The 17,544-nt window shown below is 55.5% G+C and overlaps 2 protein-coding genes across 13 annotated transcripts in view; both read left to right on the forward strand.

The window, feature by feature from the left end:
- The window catches only part of IVD (isovaleryl-CoA dehydrogenase), a 30,578-nt gene extending 23,060 nt beyond the window's left edge, over window positions 1–7,518 (forward strand). For 2 of the 5 annotated variants that reach the window (XM_063698474.1, XM_055363386.2), the window contains 2 exons: window positions 4,935–5,025; window positions 6,983–7,518. In XM_063698474.1, coding sequence (XP_063554544.1) covers window positions 4,935–5,025; window positions 6,983–7,097 — 206 coding nt within the window. In that variant the 3' untranslated portion in view covers window positions 7,098–7,518. Of the gene's footprint in view, window positions 1–4,934; window positions 5,153–6,982 lie in introns of all 5 variants that reach the window. The other 3 variants (XR_010130955.1, XM_031002234.3, XM_063698473.1) reach the window with 3 other exon arrangements.
- A 1,599-nt stretch (window positions 7,519–9,117) lies between these two features.
- Window positions 9,118–17,544, forward strand: part of BAHD1 (bromo adjacent homology domain containing 1) — a 30,993-nt gene continuing 22,566 nt past the window's right edge. For 3 of the 8 annotated variants that reach the window (XM_055363382.2, XM_055363381.2, XM_055363384.2), the window contains exon 1: window positions 12,694–12,844. The gene's annotated coding sequence lies outside the window, so the exon portion shown is untranslated. Of the gene's footprint in view, window positions 9,154–11,269; window positions 11,543–12,525; window positions 12,845–17,544 lie in introns of those variants that run through there. The other 5 variants (XM_055363380.2, XM_031002388.3, XM_031002385.3 and 2 more) reach the window with 5 other exon arrangements.

A 17,544-nucleotide genomic window follows, 5' to 3' on the forward strand; every position in this document is an offset into this window, starting at 1 on the left:
CTGGTACCCTCCCTCCCTGGGAGGCTGCTTGGCTCCAGAGTGAAGGAGCAAGTGGGGGCCCTCCATAGTCTTCTCCTTCCATGGCCAAGCCGCCCAGGTGCTTGGAACCTGGCCACACACATCCAGGTGCCCCATTCGCTGGCCCTCCAGGCTGTCAGAGACCTTTGTACTGCAGTTTTTCTGCCCTCCCATCTGATCACCCACACCTCCAAGGAGGCTGCAACCTCCTGTTCGGGACTCCTGAGCCTGGAGAGAGGCTGTGGGGGGTGGGGCAAGAGCCCTGGAAGTGCCCCAGAATGTGGAGCCTGTTGCCAATAGGGGCAACAAGACAATCTCTCTGTAGGACTGACTGTGAGGCCTCCCCAAAGACGGATCGGGCAGAGAAATGCAGGCTCCTCAGCCCTGCCTGGGACATCTGCAGCTGCCTCAGAGCTCACATTGTATGGATCCCAACAGCATTTCCCTCAGTAATCAGGACCCAGCCCGGTCCCAATTCTGCATTCCCCTCATCCCCAAGGCTGGAAACTCCCTATGGCCACTCCTGTGGGCTCAGCCATCTTACACTACAAGCTCCTCTGATAAGTCCCATCCCTCCGCCCAGCCTGCCCACTCACCAGGAACAGCCATACAAGTCATTTCCCTGCTGCCCCATGGAAACTTCATCTCTCTGTGCCTCAGAGGGTCTGCCAAGCCCCTGTGGCCCACCACTCCATCCCCTGCCAGTGGATGCTCTGGCATGGCCAGCCTCCTCACTCAGGCACCTGTCCCCCAGCTGGCACACCCCAGGATCAGCCCACACGAGTGACCTGCCCCCACATCCACCAATCCCCTGCTCAGTTAAGAACTGGCATTTGCTGAGGGACTGTTATGTCCCAGGGTGCCAGGGATTCAAAGACTAGTAACAGTATGGGGCCAAAAAAGTTTACGAGTTAGTTGGGGAGATAGACATAAAAACTATGAGACATCTCAATTACTCCAATTTTAATGTTACCCATTCTTTAAGACCCAGAATGAGCACTAACCCACCTACACACCCACCTGTCTCTGGTTTGCTGCCGTATCCCCAGCACTTTGCACTTGGCTCAGTGGAGGCCCTCTCCCTCCAAATAAATACTTGCATAATGAATGCAAAGCAGGGGGTGGGGGCAGGCTGCAGGGAGGATAACTTCTTTCCTTCGCCCTCCACCAAGCTTATCTAGATGAAGTCAGATTTAAATAAAACATCAAGGGCGGCCTTGGAGCTGGGAGGGCAGGAGTGGGCAGGGGGGAATCTCAAGGCTTCGCCTTGAACTAAATTCTTCCATCTTTTTAGTGGCAGCTAAAAGAACAGAGTTCTGGGGCCGCAGCCTCTAGCTTCTCTGGGAAGCCATCTGGACTGCCGAAGCCAGAACTGTAACTTTTATGCCTCCAGATTTCAATGAGTCTTCCTTGTCAAACCCATAACCAATTGTTATCCAGTTGTTGAATGAATCAGGTCAGGACATTTTATAGTAAAAATATGTACAAGTCACAAAAAGTACAAATGTTGGTGATCACTCCTGAAAACAGGCAAACTGGGTCAGGATGGGTGTGTTTAAAGGTAGGGAGGCAGAGCCTGGCACGCAGCGTGGCTGCAAGAGGTAGTTTTCTAAGCTAATATGGAAGTCTAGCACTGTGGCCACCTGGCAGAGCAGTCAGGGTGCAGAGCCGCTGAGGCACAGGCAAAGGCTTGATTTCTCTGCCATTCATTCATCACTGAGTAGCTGTTACTGAGAACCTATTATGTGCAGGTACCCTGTGGGCCATGGAGAAACAGCAGGACCCAGGGAGACGCAGACGTGGTTTTCACCCTAGCCTAGCCGGGGAGGCAGATCTTAGCCAGGAATCACCGGTTTGCCAGGCTTGCTAGGAGGAGAGCATTGCAGGTTGCGGAGTGTGACTGAGCCCGAGAGATGAGATCAGAGAGCCTCCTGGCTGGGGCGGCAACAATAGTCAGTTCCAGATTTGGATCTTTATGCTGAGTGTAAGCAGGAGTCACAGAAGGGTTTAAGCAGGAAAGTGCTATGAGGCAGTCTATTTTGGAAAGATCCCTCTGACTGAGAGCCCTCTGACTGGGGCAGAGTGGATGCGGGAGGCTGGGCTGTGGTTGATCACAGAGGTGGGAGGAGATTCGAGGCTGGAGACTCCAGTAAATGACAGGCTGTGGTGATGGATTAGCTAAGGGTGGCGGCTTGGGAGAGAGAGGGAGGTGCCAAGGTTGAGTCCAAGGTTCTTGACTCTTAAAACTGCCAGTGCCTTTACCCCACAGTGAAAACATTGGGAGAACGCTGAGTTTGCTTGTAGTTGGAAGTTGGCTGAAGTGTATCTGATGTTCTTGAAAGACCATATTGATGTTTCAGTGTCAAAGAGAGTGCAGAAGGCAGAGAAAGGGTACTTTTGATAACGGCTTTGCCAAAGGAATATCTTTTTATAAAGAAATATGACAATCGACTTGCAACATTTTGCCCCCAATCTAACAGTGAGATGAATGTTGCTCACAGCAACTTCATGTGTAAAATTCGAATGAGTTGCTAACAGACATTTGGAAAACATAAGAGTAGAGAATTGTTTGGGGAAGCTTATTTAGGAAGAAGTGATGGAGAAATCATTAAAAGTGACAAGGCTGGGATCTAAACCCTGGCTCCACTACGCTTTTTTTTTTTTTTTGTCTTTTTTTTTTCTTCCTTTTTGTGGAGAACGGGGTCTCGCTTTATTGCCCAGACAGGTCTCGAACTCCTGGGCTCAAGCTATCCTCCCACCTCTGCCTCCCTGAGACCTGGGATTACAGGTGTGATCCACCATGCCCAGCCGGCTCCACTATTATTAATGTGACCCTGGGAAGTTACCGAACCTCTCTATGCCTCAGTTTTCTCATTAGTAAAATGAGAATAATAACATTCTCTATTTCATAAGATTGGCTGGGGATTAAGAGTATGTGTAGGCCGGGCGCAGTGGCTCACGCCTGTAATCCCAGCACTTTGGGAGGCCGAGGCAGGCAGATCACGAGGTCAGGAGATCGAGACCAGCCTGGCTAACATGGTGAAACCCCGTCTCTACTAAAAATACAAAAAATTAGCTGGGCACGGTGGCGGGCACCTGTAGTCCCAGCTACTCGGGAGGCTGAGGCAGGAGAATGGTGTGAACTTGGAAGGCAGAGCTTGCAGTGAGCTGAGATCACGCCACTGCACTCCAGCCTGGGCTACAGAGCAAGACTCCATCTCAAAAAAAAAAAAAAAAAGATTATGTGTAAAGAGTTTAAACACAGTGCCTAACTCATGGAATCTCTCCAGGAACATTACCTATCACAGAATACACCCTGACAGAGGGAAGCAATGAAAAAGGCAATTGCTGATTTCCCATAATCCCTTTCAACAAAGAAGAGTTGTTGTCCATATAACTAAGTATAATTTTTATAAATGCCCTTATTAGATTTTTAAATATAGTATAATATTCACAAATCAAGGGGAAAAATTGTCAGGCCTCTCATATCTAAGTCTTTTTTTTTCTTTTTTCTTTTTTTTTTTGAGATAGATTCTCACTCCATCACCCAGGTTGGAGTGCAGTAGTTCCATCTTGGCTCATTGCAATCTCCACCCCCCCAGGTTCAAGCGATTCTTATGCCTCAGCCTCCTGAGTAGCTGGAACTACAGATGCGTGTCACCACACCTGTAGAGACAGGGTTTTGTCACATTGGCCAGACTGGTCTTGAACTCCTGGCCTCAGGTGATCCGCCCACCTCGGCCTCCCAAAGTGCTGGAATTACAGGTGTGAGCCACTGCGCCTGGCCTATCATATCTAAGTCTTGATGTCACTTTTCCAGTTACTAATCATCTGGCCCAGTCTTGCTTAGGTCATACACTCTTTGATGTGCTCTTCAGTTTCTGAGGATCACGCCTCTGCTGGGTGGAGTAGCTTTCCTAGGTCAGAAGCAATGCTGTCTGCATGGCCTCCCAAGTCTTCTTGGTGCCTGCACGGTGCAGAGCACAGGTGGCACCATGGTTGGTTAACACCATACTTGTGGCCCAGACTGTAGTCCCCCCAGAGGGTGTCTGCTGGAAAGGGCTGGTCCTGGCTCTTGCTGTGGGTTCACTGAGGTTAAGTGAAGATGGCAAAAGAACCACAGGTGATTCTCTCCTCTGCTCTAGGTTTTGCAAGACTAGAGAGGTCAGTGGCTGTGGCTGGGAGCCTGTAGGAGATGGAACTACCTCACCTTGAGGAATGTGCTTAGGGATGCCACAGAGAATCTTTCCCGAAGAGGGAAATGGCTAGGACCCTGGCCTTGGGAGGATGGAATGGAGAAGCCATGGGAAGAGGGGCTGGCCTCTCCTCCAAACCCAGCAAAGGGAGCCATCCTGCCTGACTGAAGCCAGAGTGGGGCCCACTGCTGGGTGGACAGAGTACAGCCACAGGCACTACATTGTCAGAGCTCCAGATGGGAGACAAGGAGTACAAAACAGAGGTGGAAGACTGATTCCAGTATGGAAGTAGGGCAGGCTTCAGGCATGGCCAGATTTGGGCATGATGAAATAGATTCACAATTGCTAATGTTCTGGGGGCACTTGTGGCTACATCAGGTACTATTCTAAGTACTTTATATGTTTTAAGAAGCTGTAGAGCCAGGACTGTACTCAGAAAGTCTGCATTCTTAACCACTACGCTATGTGAAATGTAGAAAGAAGAAAGCTTTTAGACATATAAAGGGTTAGACCTCTATTTTATATGTTAAATGCCGTATGAAAAAAAAAAGCAAAGGTTTTGGAGCCACTCCAAGCCTATGTGATCTTGGGCAGTTACTTAGATTCTCCAGGTCTCAGTTTCCTCATTTGTTTGTAAATTTGAGAGTACATTTACCTACCAGAGTTCTTGAGGGTTAAATAAAGAAACGTATGTTGAGTGCCTGTTCATGCCTTCTGTAGGAGACACCTGCCCCCTCTGGACCTCCTGCCGGCTTTGGAGGCTCTCAATACACTGCCCATTCCAGATCTGGATTTCCTCATCTTCCCAGGGGTCTGTACGTCTGGAATAAAGGAACCAACATAGTGGATGCACCCCTGGTCTTCCAGTCCACAGCGTTGGGAGTTCCTCAGGGGAGAAGTCATACTCCAAGTTGATATCTGAGCAGACAAGTGTTCTGGTAACAGTAAAGGAGGTGACCCTGGAAGCTGAGGTCCCAAGCAACCCAAACCTAGATCATCACAGAAATGTCATGTTTCTTGGAATAAGTCTCCCCTCTCTGTGTATTTATCCATTCAGTTTCTATTTACCAATTGTTTACTATTCAGTTCACCAAGCATTATTAGGCAACTACTATTTGCCAGGTATCATGCCATGTTCTCAGGAGTCACCTAGAAGAGCCCACAAACTCTGGACCATGTTTAATTTCCCTTTTCGTCTCCAGCTTGGGTCCATGGATCTTGGAGTGTGTTCAGTAAACATCTGCTCCTGGGGCAATAATGAAGGTACTATTAGAGATTGGCATGAGAATGCAACAGGGCTCTCTGAGTAGGTTCCAGTGAACTAGACACTGCAAAGGCCTGCACCACGATACCCATTCATGTCTCTGTGGCCACAATGCAGGGCAAGGATCACACACCTGAAAACCTTCAGGGTTCAGGTCCTGTAAATGCCCCACATGGGCAAGATGGGAGTATGGTAAACTGGAGCATGCCTACCCCATACAGACTGCATTTGCTACTTAGTACCAACCTATTGTTGCAAGTGAAAATGTGCGCCAGGGGTAGCAAATCTTCTGATTTTTTTCAAGAGAAACTGTAAACTTGGATTTTTATTTTGAATCTCCAAAAATTTCAGCATTGGCCCCTAATTTTAATCTTTTTTGAAAGCCCCATAGACAGTTAAATAGAACTTGTCTGCCTGCTTACTTTTGCTCAAAGGCTATTAGTTTGGGAGCCCTAAGTGTGCCTGTGAAAGGGGAGAGGTAGAGGGCTGTATGTCCTGGGGCCAGGTTATGAGAGACCTAGAATGCCATCCTTCCTTGGGGCCAGGACTGTGCTAGACACACAGGAAGCCATAAAGAGGATGTTAAAGCCATAGGCCTGCCCTCCAGGGGTTTATAATCTTATAAATAAAGACTTACGGGCAAAGCAGCAGATGGTCAGGAATGTGTGAGGAGGAGACAACTTGGAGTCCGTAGAGGTCAGGGCAGCAGGGAGCAAGGTGGAATTGAGCTTCAGGAGAGTTTCACCTGAGCTTCGGGAGACCTTTCCAGGAAGTCAGGCTTGGACTGTGAGGATGAGGATTCTGGAGGACTCTGGGAGATCCATAAACAAATATGAATGGGCACGACCTATGCTGGAGACCCCAAAGAAAAGCCCCAGGGAATCTGCTTCCCGGTGTCATGGGAAGAGGCTCACAGGAAAGGGCAGGGCTATAGCATGAGGCTTCACTGACACCCTCACACCCCTTACTATTGAACCTGGCCATCCCTGGCCTCAGAAGTCCAGTGGGGTCAGCCTCTCCAAGCTTGCAGAAGTCAGTGTTGGGGGCTTGGGCAAGTGGTACAATTCCAGCTAGGGTATAAGCCCTGCCTGTGTGGCTCAGGCCAGGCATTAATGGCTCTAAGCCTCAATTTCCTAATTTGTGAAACGGCGATAGTAATTGCATACACCTACTGAGATTGGGGCGAGAATGAGAAACCAATATAGGATGTCGTTTGCCCCTGTTCCTATATGGTTTTTATGAGAAATGTGCACCACCTGGGGTGGGGGAAAAAGCACCTGGAGGGTGAAGCGAAGCTCGTCCCCATGTTTGTCTTTCTTGTTGCTGCTCCGGAAATGACATGGATTCTGGGAGGGCTGCCTATCTTAGCGAGTGAGGGAGGAGTGGAGCATGGGGGTCTCTCCATTTCTTCCCCGGGGAAAGAGATGGTAGAGCTCCTGGTTGGCGGCGGGCAGGAGCCGCTGGGGTTGTGGACAGCGCTAAAAGAGGGCTCTCTTTCCCCTAGGGCAGACCTTTTCCGCCCAACACCCACCTGGGAGGGAGGGCGAGACCCAAGGTCAGACGTCCCTGGAGCAGGTGAGCACTGCGAGGGAACTGAGATGCAAGATCCTCCTGCCTGAACTCACACCCCGCGTGCTGCTCCCCCAACTCGCCTCTTGGATCTCAGACCAGAAGCTTCCTTTCCTCAAAATCCTTCTATGTTCTCCAACGTCTTTGGGACAGAGCTCCTTGGCAGGGTTTACAAAGCTTAGGTGGCCCTACCCACTTCTCCAGCCTCATCTGCTGCCTCACCCCTATACCATACATAGCTCTGCACCTTTGCTGAAACTGGTACTCGGCGCTTGGGGTGTCCTCATCTTTCCCCTACCTATGGCAGCCTGCCCGAAGAGTGCCTGCTCCTTCAGGCTCCGCTCTCGGCTTAGCCCCTTCTTGGAACGTCCCCGCACCTCACCCCAGCCCCTTGCCAGGGGCAGACCCTGGCAGCCTTCCCTCGTCCTCAGCAGCCATTACGTGTTGCTGTCATAAAGTTATCACTCTGTTTTCTGTCTACTTGTCTCTCTAGCCCCAGCCCATCCCAGCCTCCGACTGCAGGCTCCTGGAGAGCAGGAAAGCCTGGCTCCCCGTGGTAACCCTAAGGCAGGCCCTCTGCCTGGGGCGTCCTGGCACCCCACGCGGGCCGGAGAGCCGGGCGGGGGCGCGACGAGGGGGCGCCCGGGCCGCGGGCTCGGAGCCGGGGTTGGGGGTGGGCGAGGGGAGTCCTTCGCCCTTGCGGCGGGCTCCTGCCCAAGCCAGCCCACCCGGCCCAGCTCCCGCTCCCGCTCCCGCTCCAGAGCCGTGCCCACCGGGCCAGGTGATCTCGAACCTTCTCTCTCTCACACCCCAACAACAAACAACCCTCCACGCTCTCCCTCTGGAGAAAGGAGGTGGAGCCTGACCTCAGCCGGAGGCTGCCGCAGCTGCCGGGGGGAGGGCTTGGAGCTCCAGCCCTTGGGGCAGTCTTTCCTCTAGGGAGTGGTAGGGGTGGGGGCCTTGGAGGGCTCCTGAGCGCCGGGGAACCTCTTCCCCCGGCAGCGTCGACCCTCCCCCAGCGAAGGGAGGAGGGGCAGAGGGGGGTGGCCTCAGTGAGTGCCCACTTCCGACTCTGTCCCTCTCTCAGGCTGGAGTGCCCTCGGACACCTCCTCCCCCACTTACACCCACCCCCTCCTTGAACTCAGCAGTCCCAGAGGCAGGGTGAGACTGGGGACCAAGTGAGCCCAAGGGCTAAGATGCGACTCTGCTGGGCTCCCGGGAGCCTGGGGGGTGCCCATCCCCCACCACTTGACGGTAGTCGGGGGTGTGGGCGGGGTGAGAAGGACCCCGGGGACACTCCGATTAGGTCTGGAGAGAGCCTGAAATAGGGTGTAGTCCGCAGTTGTTGGGGCTGCGGAGGAGGCGACTGGGGTGAGGGGCAGAGAATGCACCCCAAGAGAAAGGCATGGGGCCCCAAAGAGGGTAGGAGACGGGATTCAGAGAGTGGGAAGGAGAATGCAGAAACAGCTTTTACGGGGAGAGGCAGACTGCAAAGACGTCCCCTGGCCGGCAATCTGGAGGCTAGCGCTGGGCAGATGGGGGTTTTGGACACAGCGCCATGGACATGTGTTCCCCAAAGTCTGAGCGCATGCAGCCCCCTTGTTCCTTCTTGTGCGGAGACTGAGTCCCACACAGTCCCTACCTCACCGGGACCTCCCCACCCCCCAAGGCCGGGCCGTAGTTGCCTTTAGGGGAGGGAGAGGTCCTGTTCCTCACTGGGCGCTCAACAGCTGGCTCCTTGGTGGTAGGAGGGTACCTTGCCCCTCCAGCTCAAGAGTCAGGAGGAGCCCTTCTACCTCCTCATCCCTAGGGAAGAGGAACCCCGCAGGTAAAGACCAGACTTCTGCACTAGGATTTGCCTGGGGAGCAAATAATTTCTGGAGATCCCTTTAAGGAGGGGTGTTCCAATCCCTTTAAGAGGGAGTGGGTCACAGCAAAAGGACTATAAAAGTCCAGCTTTCTTTATTCCCCCACCCCCCAGGGGCTTCCTATGATGGGGGAGGGGGCAAGTGCTGCTGCCGCATTTAATTGTTGCCTTGGTGTCCCTCCCCCAAAGAGCTGTGCCCTTCAGTTCGTCCAGTGGGGCTGGGGAGCCGGGTGGCTCAGTAAGTACTGTGGGGACCTAGACTTCAGGTGCTCTGGGGGTTGGGACAGGGGCTGCCTCACTTCCAGGAAAGAAGGTGGGACCTGGGCAGGGGCTGGAGGGAGGAGAAAGTGGTCACTGCCACCACTGCAGGGACTGCACTGCCGTTGGGGTGCCCTGCCTGTTGCCAGGTGGTTGGATCTCAGGCCAGGCAGTCTTCAGGGACTGCAGCGGGCAGTGGCGGGGAGGTGCTGGGGCTGGGCTGGAGATGACCGAGCAGCCAGTCTGTCCCGGCTGTCAGTCTGGTTGTGTGTGGTGGGGGAGGGGTGCGCCGCGTGGTCTCTCTGGCCCTGGATGTTTTCCTCTAGGGCATCTCCCTCTGAGGCAGTTAACCCTTCCTGATGGGTCTGGAGGTGTCTGGGGAGAGAGAGCCCCTGCCTGGCAGCAGCCCGGGGAAGACTCCGGAGACCCGATGGACCCATTCCTCTTTCTACACCAAGTGCCAAACCCTTTTTTCAGTGGGAGACCTCTGGGCTGCCAAACATACCAGGGAGAGGAAAGGTGATGGGCCCCAGGCATTGGCACAGCTGCCCAGTGAAGTGGGGTGGAGGCAGCATTCACTTAGGAAAGGTTACAGGACCGAAGGAAGGAGGAAGAGGTGGAGCCCTTTCCAGCTGTGGAAGGGCTTTGGACTGGGAAAGAAGGAGGCCCAGTTGCAGAGGTCCCTGAAAGTTGGGTGAAGGAGGCTAGGAGAGGCCAAAAGTTCCCTTTGGGGGACAGGCAGGGTGTAGCACCTGCCTATTCTTTGCTGGCTTGTTTTAACAAGCAATAGGGAGGAAGGGGGGACAGAGGTGGCTCAGTGAGCTGGCACAGGAGGAACACTTAGTGCCTTTAGCCAGCCCGTGTCCCCGCACCATAGCCCACTCAGTCAGAGCCTCCTGGGGCAGCGGACACAGCCACCCACACTGGAGGCTCTGAGGGGAGAACTCCTCCAGCGGCCAGGCAGGCACTTGGGGCTGGGCTGTCATGACTACTCTGCCTCCTCTCCAGTCGGTATTCCTTCCTTTCCCTCCCACTGAGACCCCAGATAAGACAACTCTCCCCTGCTCACCCCAGGGCCCTCTAATGCCAACACCAGAAAGACACCCAATCCTGCCACCTCGTCCTGCTGCCATTTCCTCGGCTGAACGTGGGCTTCCTGCCACTTAGGTCTCCTTCCCTGCCACCAGGTACATTCCTCTTCTGGCCCTCCCGGCCTCCATCCCTGCCCATTATCAGGCCTGAAGTGGCTGCCAAGGTCAGCGCCGCCTGGGCTGCAGACAGGAGCCCGGCCTCTCTTCTGTCTTGGCCTGTAGCATGGCTCTGCCCCCGTGGCCACCACTGCTGTACCCTCCACCACCAATCTCTGACGAGTGGGGGCCACCATGGGGTTAATTTGCCTATGGGTCAGACTGGGACAGGGAGAGGGGGAATTCTGTGAGGTGGGGAGTAGGGCTGGCCTGGTGTGTGTTGGGGGGGCGCTCCCGGGAACCTCTGTCCTGTCCAGGAAGGGGAGAAATCTTTCAGTGTCCTACTTTTACAGCTTTGGGGTTTTGCTTTCCCCAAGGGTGGGAGGTGGGAGAAGTGGCATTGGGAGAACCTGGACCTTCGAGACATTTCCGTGCCACAGTTTTAGCTTTTAGCTTCCATTTACACACTTTCCCTGCTGAGGGGGCCCCTCCTTTAAATGTGTCCCCCCAAACAGCTAAGACAGTCTGGGCCCCCTGGACAGCTCTGGAGGCAGATGGGGAACTGCTTCTGGGGGAGGTTGTTTCCCAGCCATATTGGCTAGCAGCCCTGATTGTCTTAAAAGGCTGCCTGGGTGAGCGCTGGAGTCCCAAGGTCTAGGAAAGGCTGGGCGCTGTGTGTGGTGCAGGAGGAGCCCCTCCGAAGCCCCTGGGCCACACTCCAAGGCTGGGTTTTCCTTGCTTGCCTGGGCAGCCTCAGCACTCTGGGTGCCTCTCTCTGCCCAAGGCGTTCCTGGGGCCCAGCCCCTCCCTGGGCTGCTCCAGCGCTCTGGTGACTTGACACTACCCTTTCTGCCGCTGCTCCTTTTACCTCCTAAAGCTCCCCTCCCCCGCCTGAATTGGGAATGAGGCTTTGTTCAGGGGTGAACTCAGCATTTCTCGAGAACCTACTGTGTGCATATCCCGGGCTTAGTGAAGTGAAGTCCTAGGCGGGCTCTGGCACCACCAGGTGCCCAAGATACAGCTCCTTCCCGCACCTAACAGGGACTTCCCATCTCTCTCTGTGCCCTCAGCCCGCTGTGCCCACCCACCCCACTGACCCCGCGAGCGTGCTCGGGCTTGGGAAGGCACGTCTGTGGGGGTGAGAGACGGAACCACAGCATTCGGTGACTAGGGGGAAGCCAGGTAAGTGTCTACACTTGGTTCTCCCGTAGCTTGGGGACGCGAGGGAGGGAGTCCAGCCGCTCCTTCAGGCTGCCCGCCCCTTTCTCCCTCCCCCGGAGAGCTCTGATGTTCCCCGCGGTGGTGGAAGAGGGTGTGTGGGTGTCAAGGACTCACAGACCAGGCTCTGCTGTCAGCTGGAAATGGATGAGGGCTCCACACTCTGCTTCTGAAGAGGGTGAATTAGGAGCTGGGGTTGGGGGCGGTAGGTGAAGGGCAGAAAGAGGAAAAAGAGATGCGGGTGAGGGGTTACCGAGCCAGGACCGACCTTGCTGGAAAGGAAAGGAGACGTGGCAGGCAGGGAAGTCGGAAAGATGAGGCAAGGGCGGGAGGGGCTTCTCAGCAGTCGGGGCCCTTTTGCAGGAGTCTGGGGCCCTTTCTGCAGGAAAGGGGGGTTGTTCTCGCTTGATTTTCGGCTGGTCTTCCCGAAGCTTTGCCCTGGGGGCAGCAGCCTCCGGCGAGGATGGGGTGTTCCTCGGCCCGCAGTTTTCTCCAGCGCGTGCTGGGGAGGATTTGGGGGAAAAGGGATGCGGAGGGGTGATGGCCAGGGCGGGGGGAGATAAGATTCTTCCGGGGGGGCTAGCAGCTGGGGGATTGGGGTCGAGTCACCGTGGGATACGGGCTCAGGTTCTGAAGACGAAGAGAAAAATCCAAGAAGCCGGCAAAGAAAATCACCCCTTGCCACCACCCTTGGCACCGCACCCCTCCCCCCAGGCCCCACCACTCCCCGCACCGCCTCCCCCGGCCGCCTCGTGCTGCCCCCTGCGTTGGGACGACCGACCCACGGTTCTGATTGGTCAGAGGCCGGGAGGGGGAGCCGAGGGCCGGATTGGCTGGCGGAGCCAGCGCAGGGCGGGGCGGCTGATTGGCGGAGCTGGCCGAGGGGCGCGCTGCTGATTGGCTGGGGACGAGGAAGCAGGAAGGAGGGCGGCGGAGGCTCCGCTCTCGGGGAGTTTGTGGGGGAACCGCGAGCGGCGTAGCGGATCCCGGAGCCCGGCCCCCGCCGCCCGCCCGTCCGGCTGCCTGCCCCGCCCGTCCGGCCCCCGCCGTCCGCCCGCCCCGGCCAGGCGCGCCCGCCCCCCCCGACGGCCCCGCCCGGCCGCGGTCCCCGCTCCGCCCGCCCGGCCCCGGCCCCCAGGAGGAGGCGCTGACGCAGCAGCGTGGAGCCCGGGAATTGAGCGCCCCCGGGGGGTTCCAGCCGCCGGATTCCAGCCCGGCCGGGGCCTGCGGGCGCCCAGAGCCGCGCCGTCCGCGCCGCCCGTTCTGGTGAGTTCAGGGGCCGGGGTCGAGGAGGGGGAAGGGGCGAGCTGGAGGGAGGGAGCGAGCGAGGTAGGCAGAAGAGCGAAGGGGGAGAGCACCGGCCGCCCGTCAGCGCGCCCCACCGAGCGCGCCGCGCCACCGCCCCCGCCAGCCCGGGAAGGGACGGACGGACGGACGACGCGAAGCAGGTGCGGCCGCCCGCCCGCTCGCGCCACCTCCCTCCCCTGGGTCCGGCACCACGGTCCCGCCATCGGGGAACGCGGCGCGCCTCGAGGTGACAGCCCCCGGGGGCCGCCCGCCTTGCAGGCCGGGGGCGGGGTGGGTGGCGGCCGCAGGGTGGCAGCTCGGCCGGGCGGCGGCGGCGCGGGCGTCCCGAGCTGCGGAGGGCGGGAGGACGCCGGTCTTTCCTCGCCGCCGCGGAGCCGGCTCGCCTCCGAGTGCGCGGGCGGCGAGGCCCCCGCCGCGCCCCCTCCCCCATCGCGGTCCCCGAGGCAAGGGGCCGCGGCCGGGGGCGGCGCCGCGGGATCGCCCGCTCAGGGTGGGGGGCGCCCTCCCGCGCTGGGAGCTGACCGGTTATTGCTGGATGGGGGGCAGGGGATGAGGGCCGCGCCGGGCCGGGGGCGGCAGGGGGTAGTAGTGTAGACCTGACTCGATCAGGCTGAGAGGAAGGGAGGCGCCGAAGACGGAAGGGGACCGGTTCGAAAAGCGAGTGTGGGCCGCGGGAGGCCCTGCGGGGACCTTGCGGGGCGGCGGCCGAGTCCGAGGTGTGGCGGGGGGAATCGAAGTTGTCAGACCGCCTCCAAGTGACAGCGGGACCCTGTGCTCGCGGCCCGGCCTGGTCTTGCCCTGCTCGCTCCGCCGCCTCTCTTTTGGTGCTGGGAGCCGGGTCAGGTCGGGCCCGAGGGGCTCGCTTGGCGGTGAAGCGCCGGACAAAGGCGGCGCCGGAGCGGGCGCAGGTGGTGGCGTCGGGGAGGGGAGCGGGTCCGAGGCACCCACTCCGAGGGGCGGGCGACGGGGCCGGACTCTGCCCCGGGGACTGCGGGGGCCGGGGCGCCCGCCGGGAGGAGCTGCGGCACTGGCTTGCCGCTCTAGCCGCTCGCTGTTGGCCTCGAGGCTCTGGGAAGTGGGGTCTACTTGCCGGGGGCCGAGGGGCCGGGGTGGGGGTGTATGCTCATGATGTGCCTTGGCTGGTGGCGACGGGGTTGCTACTCACCGAGGCGACAGACCCGGTGAGCCGCTGTAGAGCCTGTCAAGAATGAGGGGTTTTTCAACAAGCAGAGTCTGCCTACAGGCAGAAGTCTAACCCCACCTGGGACATCTCCTAGTCGCCCATTGTCGACAGTGTTAGAAGTGCAGAAGACTAGTTTGATTAGGACAGGAGACACCCCACCCCGTGGGCTCCCGCCAGCCCTCCGCAGCTGCCTCCAGCACTTTTCCTTAGCCACAAAGGTACCCACTTAGAAAAATGAGAAGCTTAGTTTATAAATCCAGGCAGGAATTTAATAATGAAATAAAAAGCTTTCCAGTCCTTTTACTTTGTGCCACCTGAGACTTTCCTCCCTATTCTCTTCACCTCGCTATCTTCCACAAAAAAAAAGGAGAAAAAGGGCCCAGAGGGACCACATGTCTTGGAGGGGCACCACTGTCCTTGGCCAGCTTGGAGGATGCTCAGGAACCACTGGCTTAAGCTGTGAGTGCCTCCAACTCCACCGGTGACCAGCTGTGAGCTGGATGTTGTTTACCTGCTTGGAAAAACTCATTCAGAGCTCCCATGCCCTCCGTGTGAACCCCACACCCAAAAGAAGAGTTGGGATCATAAGGACAGGGAAACTCAGGCTGTTTTAGAATGTGGATTTTGCTGAGAATCTGAGTTCGAGTCCCACCTCAGGTAGGGCTGGTTAGAAGCCGCTCTCAACTGTGGTTGGCTGTAATCCCACCTGGGAAAGCTGCTTGTCTGCCACTTCAGAGGGTAGCGTGGGCATGGGAGTTTCTTCATGGCCACCCCCCATGGACCTCCCTGGAATGATCTAGACCCCAGCCTGGATGGAGCTGAGCTTGTGAGAAAGGGAGGTATTACCTCACTCGGGAGGCTAAAGTTTGTTCTGAGATAATTTAATTGCATGTCTAAAATCCAGAGAGTGATGATGAATCTCAAGGCCTTTGTGCCTTCTGTGAGGCTACATGGCATGTGATTTCTTTTGGTGGCAGTCAGAAGGGGATGACGTGGTCTGGCCACTGGAATATGAAGGGGAGTTGCCCAAATAGCATTTCCCTCTTTGGTAGGGCTCTTACCTGGCAGGAGACTCATGCCGGTCGGATCTGGTGTTAAGGAGGGTTTGCTCCGGAGAGTTTAGCCAGTGATTAGGTTCTTTTTGATATCTCCCTCTCTTTCTTCCTTTCTGTTGCCCTGCTGTCCCCATGTCAGGCCTGTGTTGTTGTTATAGCCTCCCTTTCCCTCCTGCTTCCTTTGGCCCTTCTGATCCAGTCTGTATGCAGCTACCAGGTCATTCTTCCTAAAACACCCCTTCCCGGTGTCACTCTCCTTCTCACAGACTTGCAATGGCTCCCCGTTCCCTGCAGTCTGACCCTAGACAGTGTCCCCTCCAGCTCTTCCCTAGCCATACCATGCACATTTTTTCTTCCTGCATCTTCACTGCTGCCGCTCCCCTTCCTTTACTCCCACTTGAATCCCACTTGTCCTTAGTCTGGTTGATGCTCAGACCACTCCAGGCCAACATAGTCATCCGCGCCTGAGCTCATGACTCTGGATTTTCTAACGTGGTATCCTCTTGAGTGGTTTTGTAGGTTGGAAATTTCTTAAGGACAGGAACAATATGAGTGTTAAACCTCTGTGTGTGTGTGTGTGTGAATATTCTGGTATTTCTTGTACAGTGCTGTGCACATCATTTTAGTTGAGTGAATAAATGTGGTTGGTTGCTGAGTTAGGCAGGAACAAGGGGGAGACCTTCCTTTCAGCTTCTCCAGAAATGATCATATTGGAGTCCTTGGAGATTTCCAGCCCTTTCTGTCAAAGGCATATGGATAGGGCAGGTTTGGGGTGCTGTAAATGGGAAATTTAACTGCTGTTTCTAATATTTCTGCTGGTGAAGAGTCCTATGGATTGCTTATGTGATACCATATAGACATTGGAAAAGGGCTGTAATCCTGTTTTCCTCCTACCTCACCAGACCACCATTCTTTCTACCGGGCTTTGCTGCTCTTATGCAGTTTTCCTTGTTGTTCATGCTAAATGAATCCATATGTTTTATCTCTTCTCAAACCGGGTGCAAATGAGGGAGAAAACACAATTCTGAGCACAGAAAAGAAAAATACTCCTGGGTCTGGCCCATAGATGGGACTTTTGGGGCTGGTTTGGAAGAGGTGTTTATGGGGGCATCACCAACATAAGAGGCACAATCAGCCCCACATTGGACCCCTCATAAAGGAAAGCTACAATCCCTGCTCTCTCAGGCTTCTGTTTTTGTTCACCATCAACCCTGGACCATGAAGGAAACGGGAAAGAGGACTGGTGACTGGTTAGAGGCTAGATAGTGAAAAAATACATTCTGCATCCATCCCCTTTTCCCCAAACCTCCCTTTTGTGCCCCAGTTTGATGATTAATGGACCAGCATTTCCCTTCTACGCGGGAAGGCCACCCCTCACAGTTGCCATGGCAATGCAGACCGCTCCCCCGTCAATTAAAAAAAAAAATCCCTACTACTTCTCTCCTCCTTCTACTGTAGCAGGAGAAAAGCTACCTCAGAATGCATCTCCTGGGCTCTCTTCTCAGCTCCTCTAGCTGTGTTTGCTGTGTGTCCTAGAACACAGTCCTTCCTCTCTTTCTGGGGATTGCCTGAGTTTCTTCACTCTGAGCAAATTGTGCCCCTTCTGGAGCCAGCAGCCCCTGGAACACTTCTATCAAGAAACAGAGAAAATTTCTGTTTATTTATTCATCCCCGGTGCAAATTAAAAACCAGACAGCGCTCCTTTTGGGTAAAAAAAAAAAAAAAAACCTTTCACACCTTCTCTGGTTAGAGGTATAAGTTGGGGCGCATTTGACATCCAGAAAGGAAGTTTTAGTAAACCTGGAAGGAATTCAGCCTCCTAGCATACATACTTCAAATTGGAGTTCTATGGGGAATTCTCAAGATTATTTTCATTCCTCCTCACCTCTCTGTTCCAGCATCCAGGAGGACTTGTGTGTTTTCATTTTATCTGTTCTTATTCCTCTTGGCCTTGCTCTGGCAACATCTGGCCTCAGCACCCTGTCGCAAGGTGAGTCATTAAGGAGAATAAAAACCTTAAGGAAAAAAAGTCTCTGGAGTTGAGAAGTAGCCTGTGTTGAACTAAGGCTGCCAGGCGAAGCTGCCGAGTTTATGGAGCATTATACGAACAGCCCCGACATTAAAGGGCCTCCTTTTTATGAATGGGTTGTGAAGAATGTAAATAAAGCAGCATCTCTCAATGGGGAAGCATTTTACATAAGCAGTACTACCCCGACCCAAGTATTTATGGGAATTTGCTAGCACAGTCTGGCAAGGCTCACTTCCTTTGTGAACTTGCCATTGTGCTGGGGACTTTGGAGGGACAAGGAGAGTGTGCTTCGGTTCTGAGGGCAGCCCCAGCACTCCCGCTCTGCAGGTTTCCTGGCCTTGACTTGATGGGCCAGCTCATGGCTGGAAATGCCTGTTAACCCTGAAGTGAC

Source organism: Gorilla gorilla, chromosome 16 (assembly GCF_029281585.2).
Source record: "Gorilla gorilla gorilla isolate KB3781 chromosome 16, NHGRI_mGorGor1-v2.1_pri, whole genome shotgun sequence".
Lineage (NCBI taxonomy): Eukaryota > Metazoa > Chordata > Mammalia > Primates > Hominidae > Gorilla > Gorilla gorilla.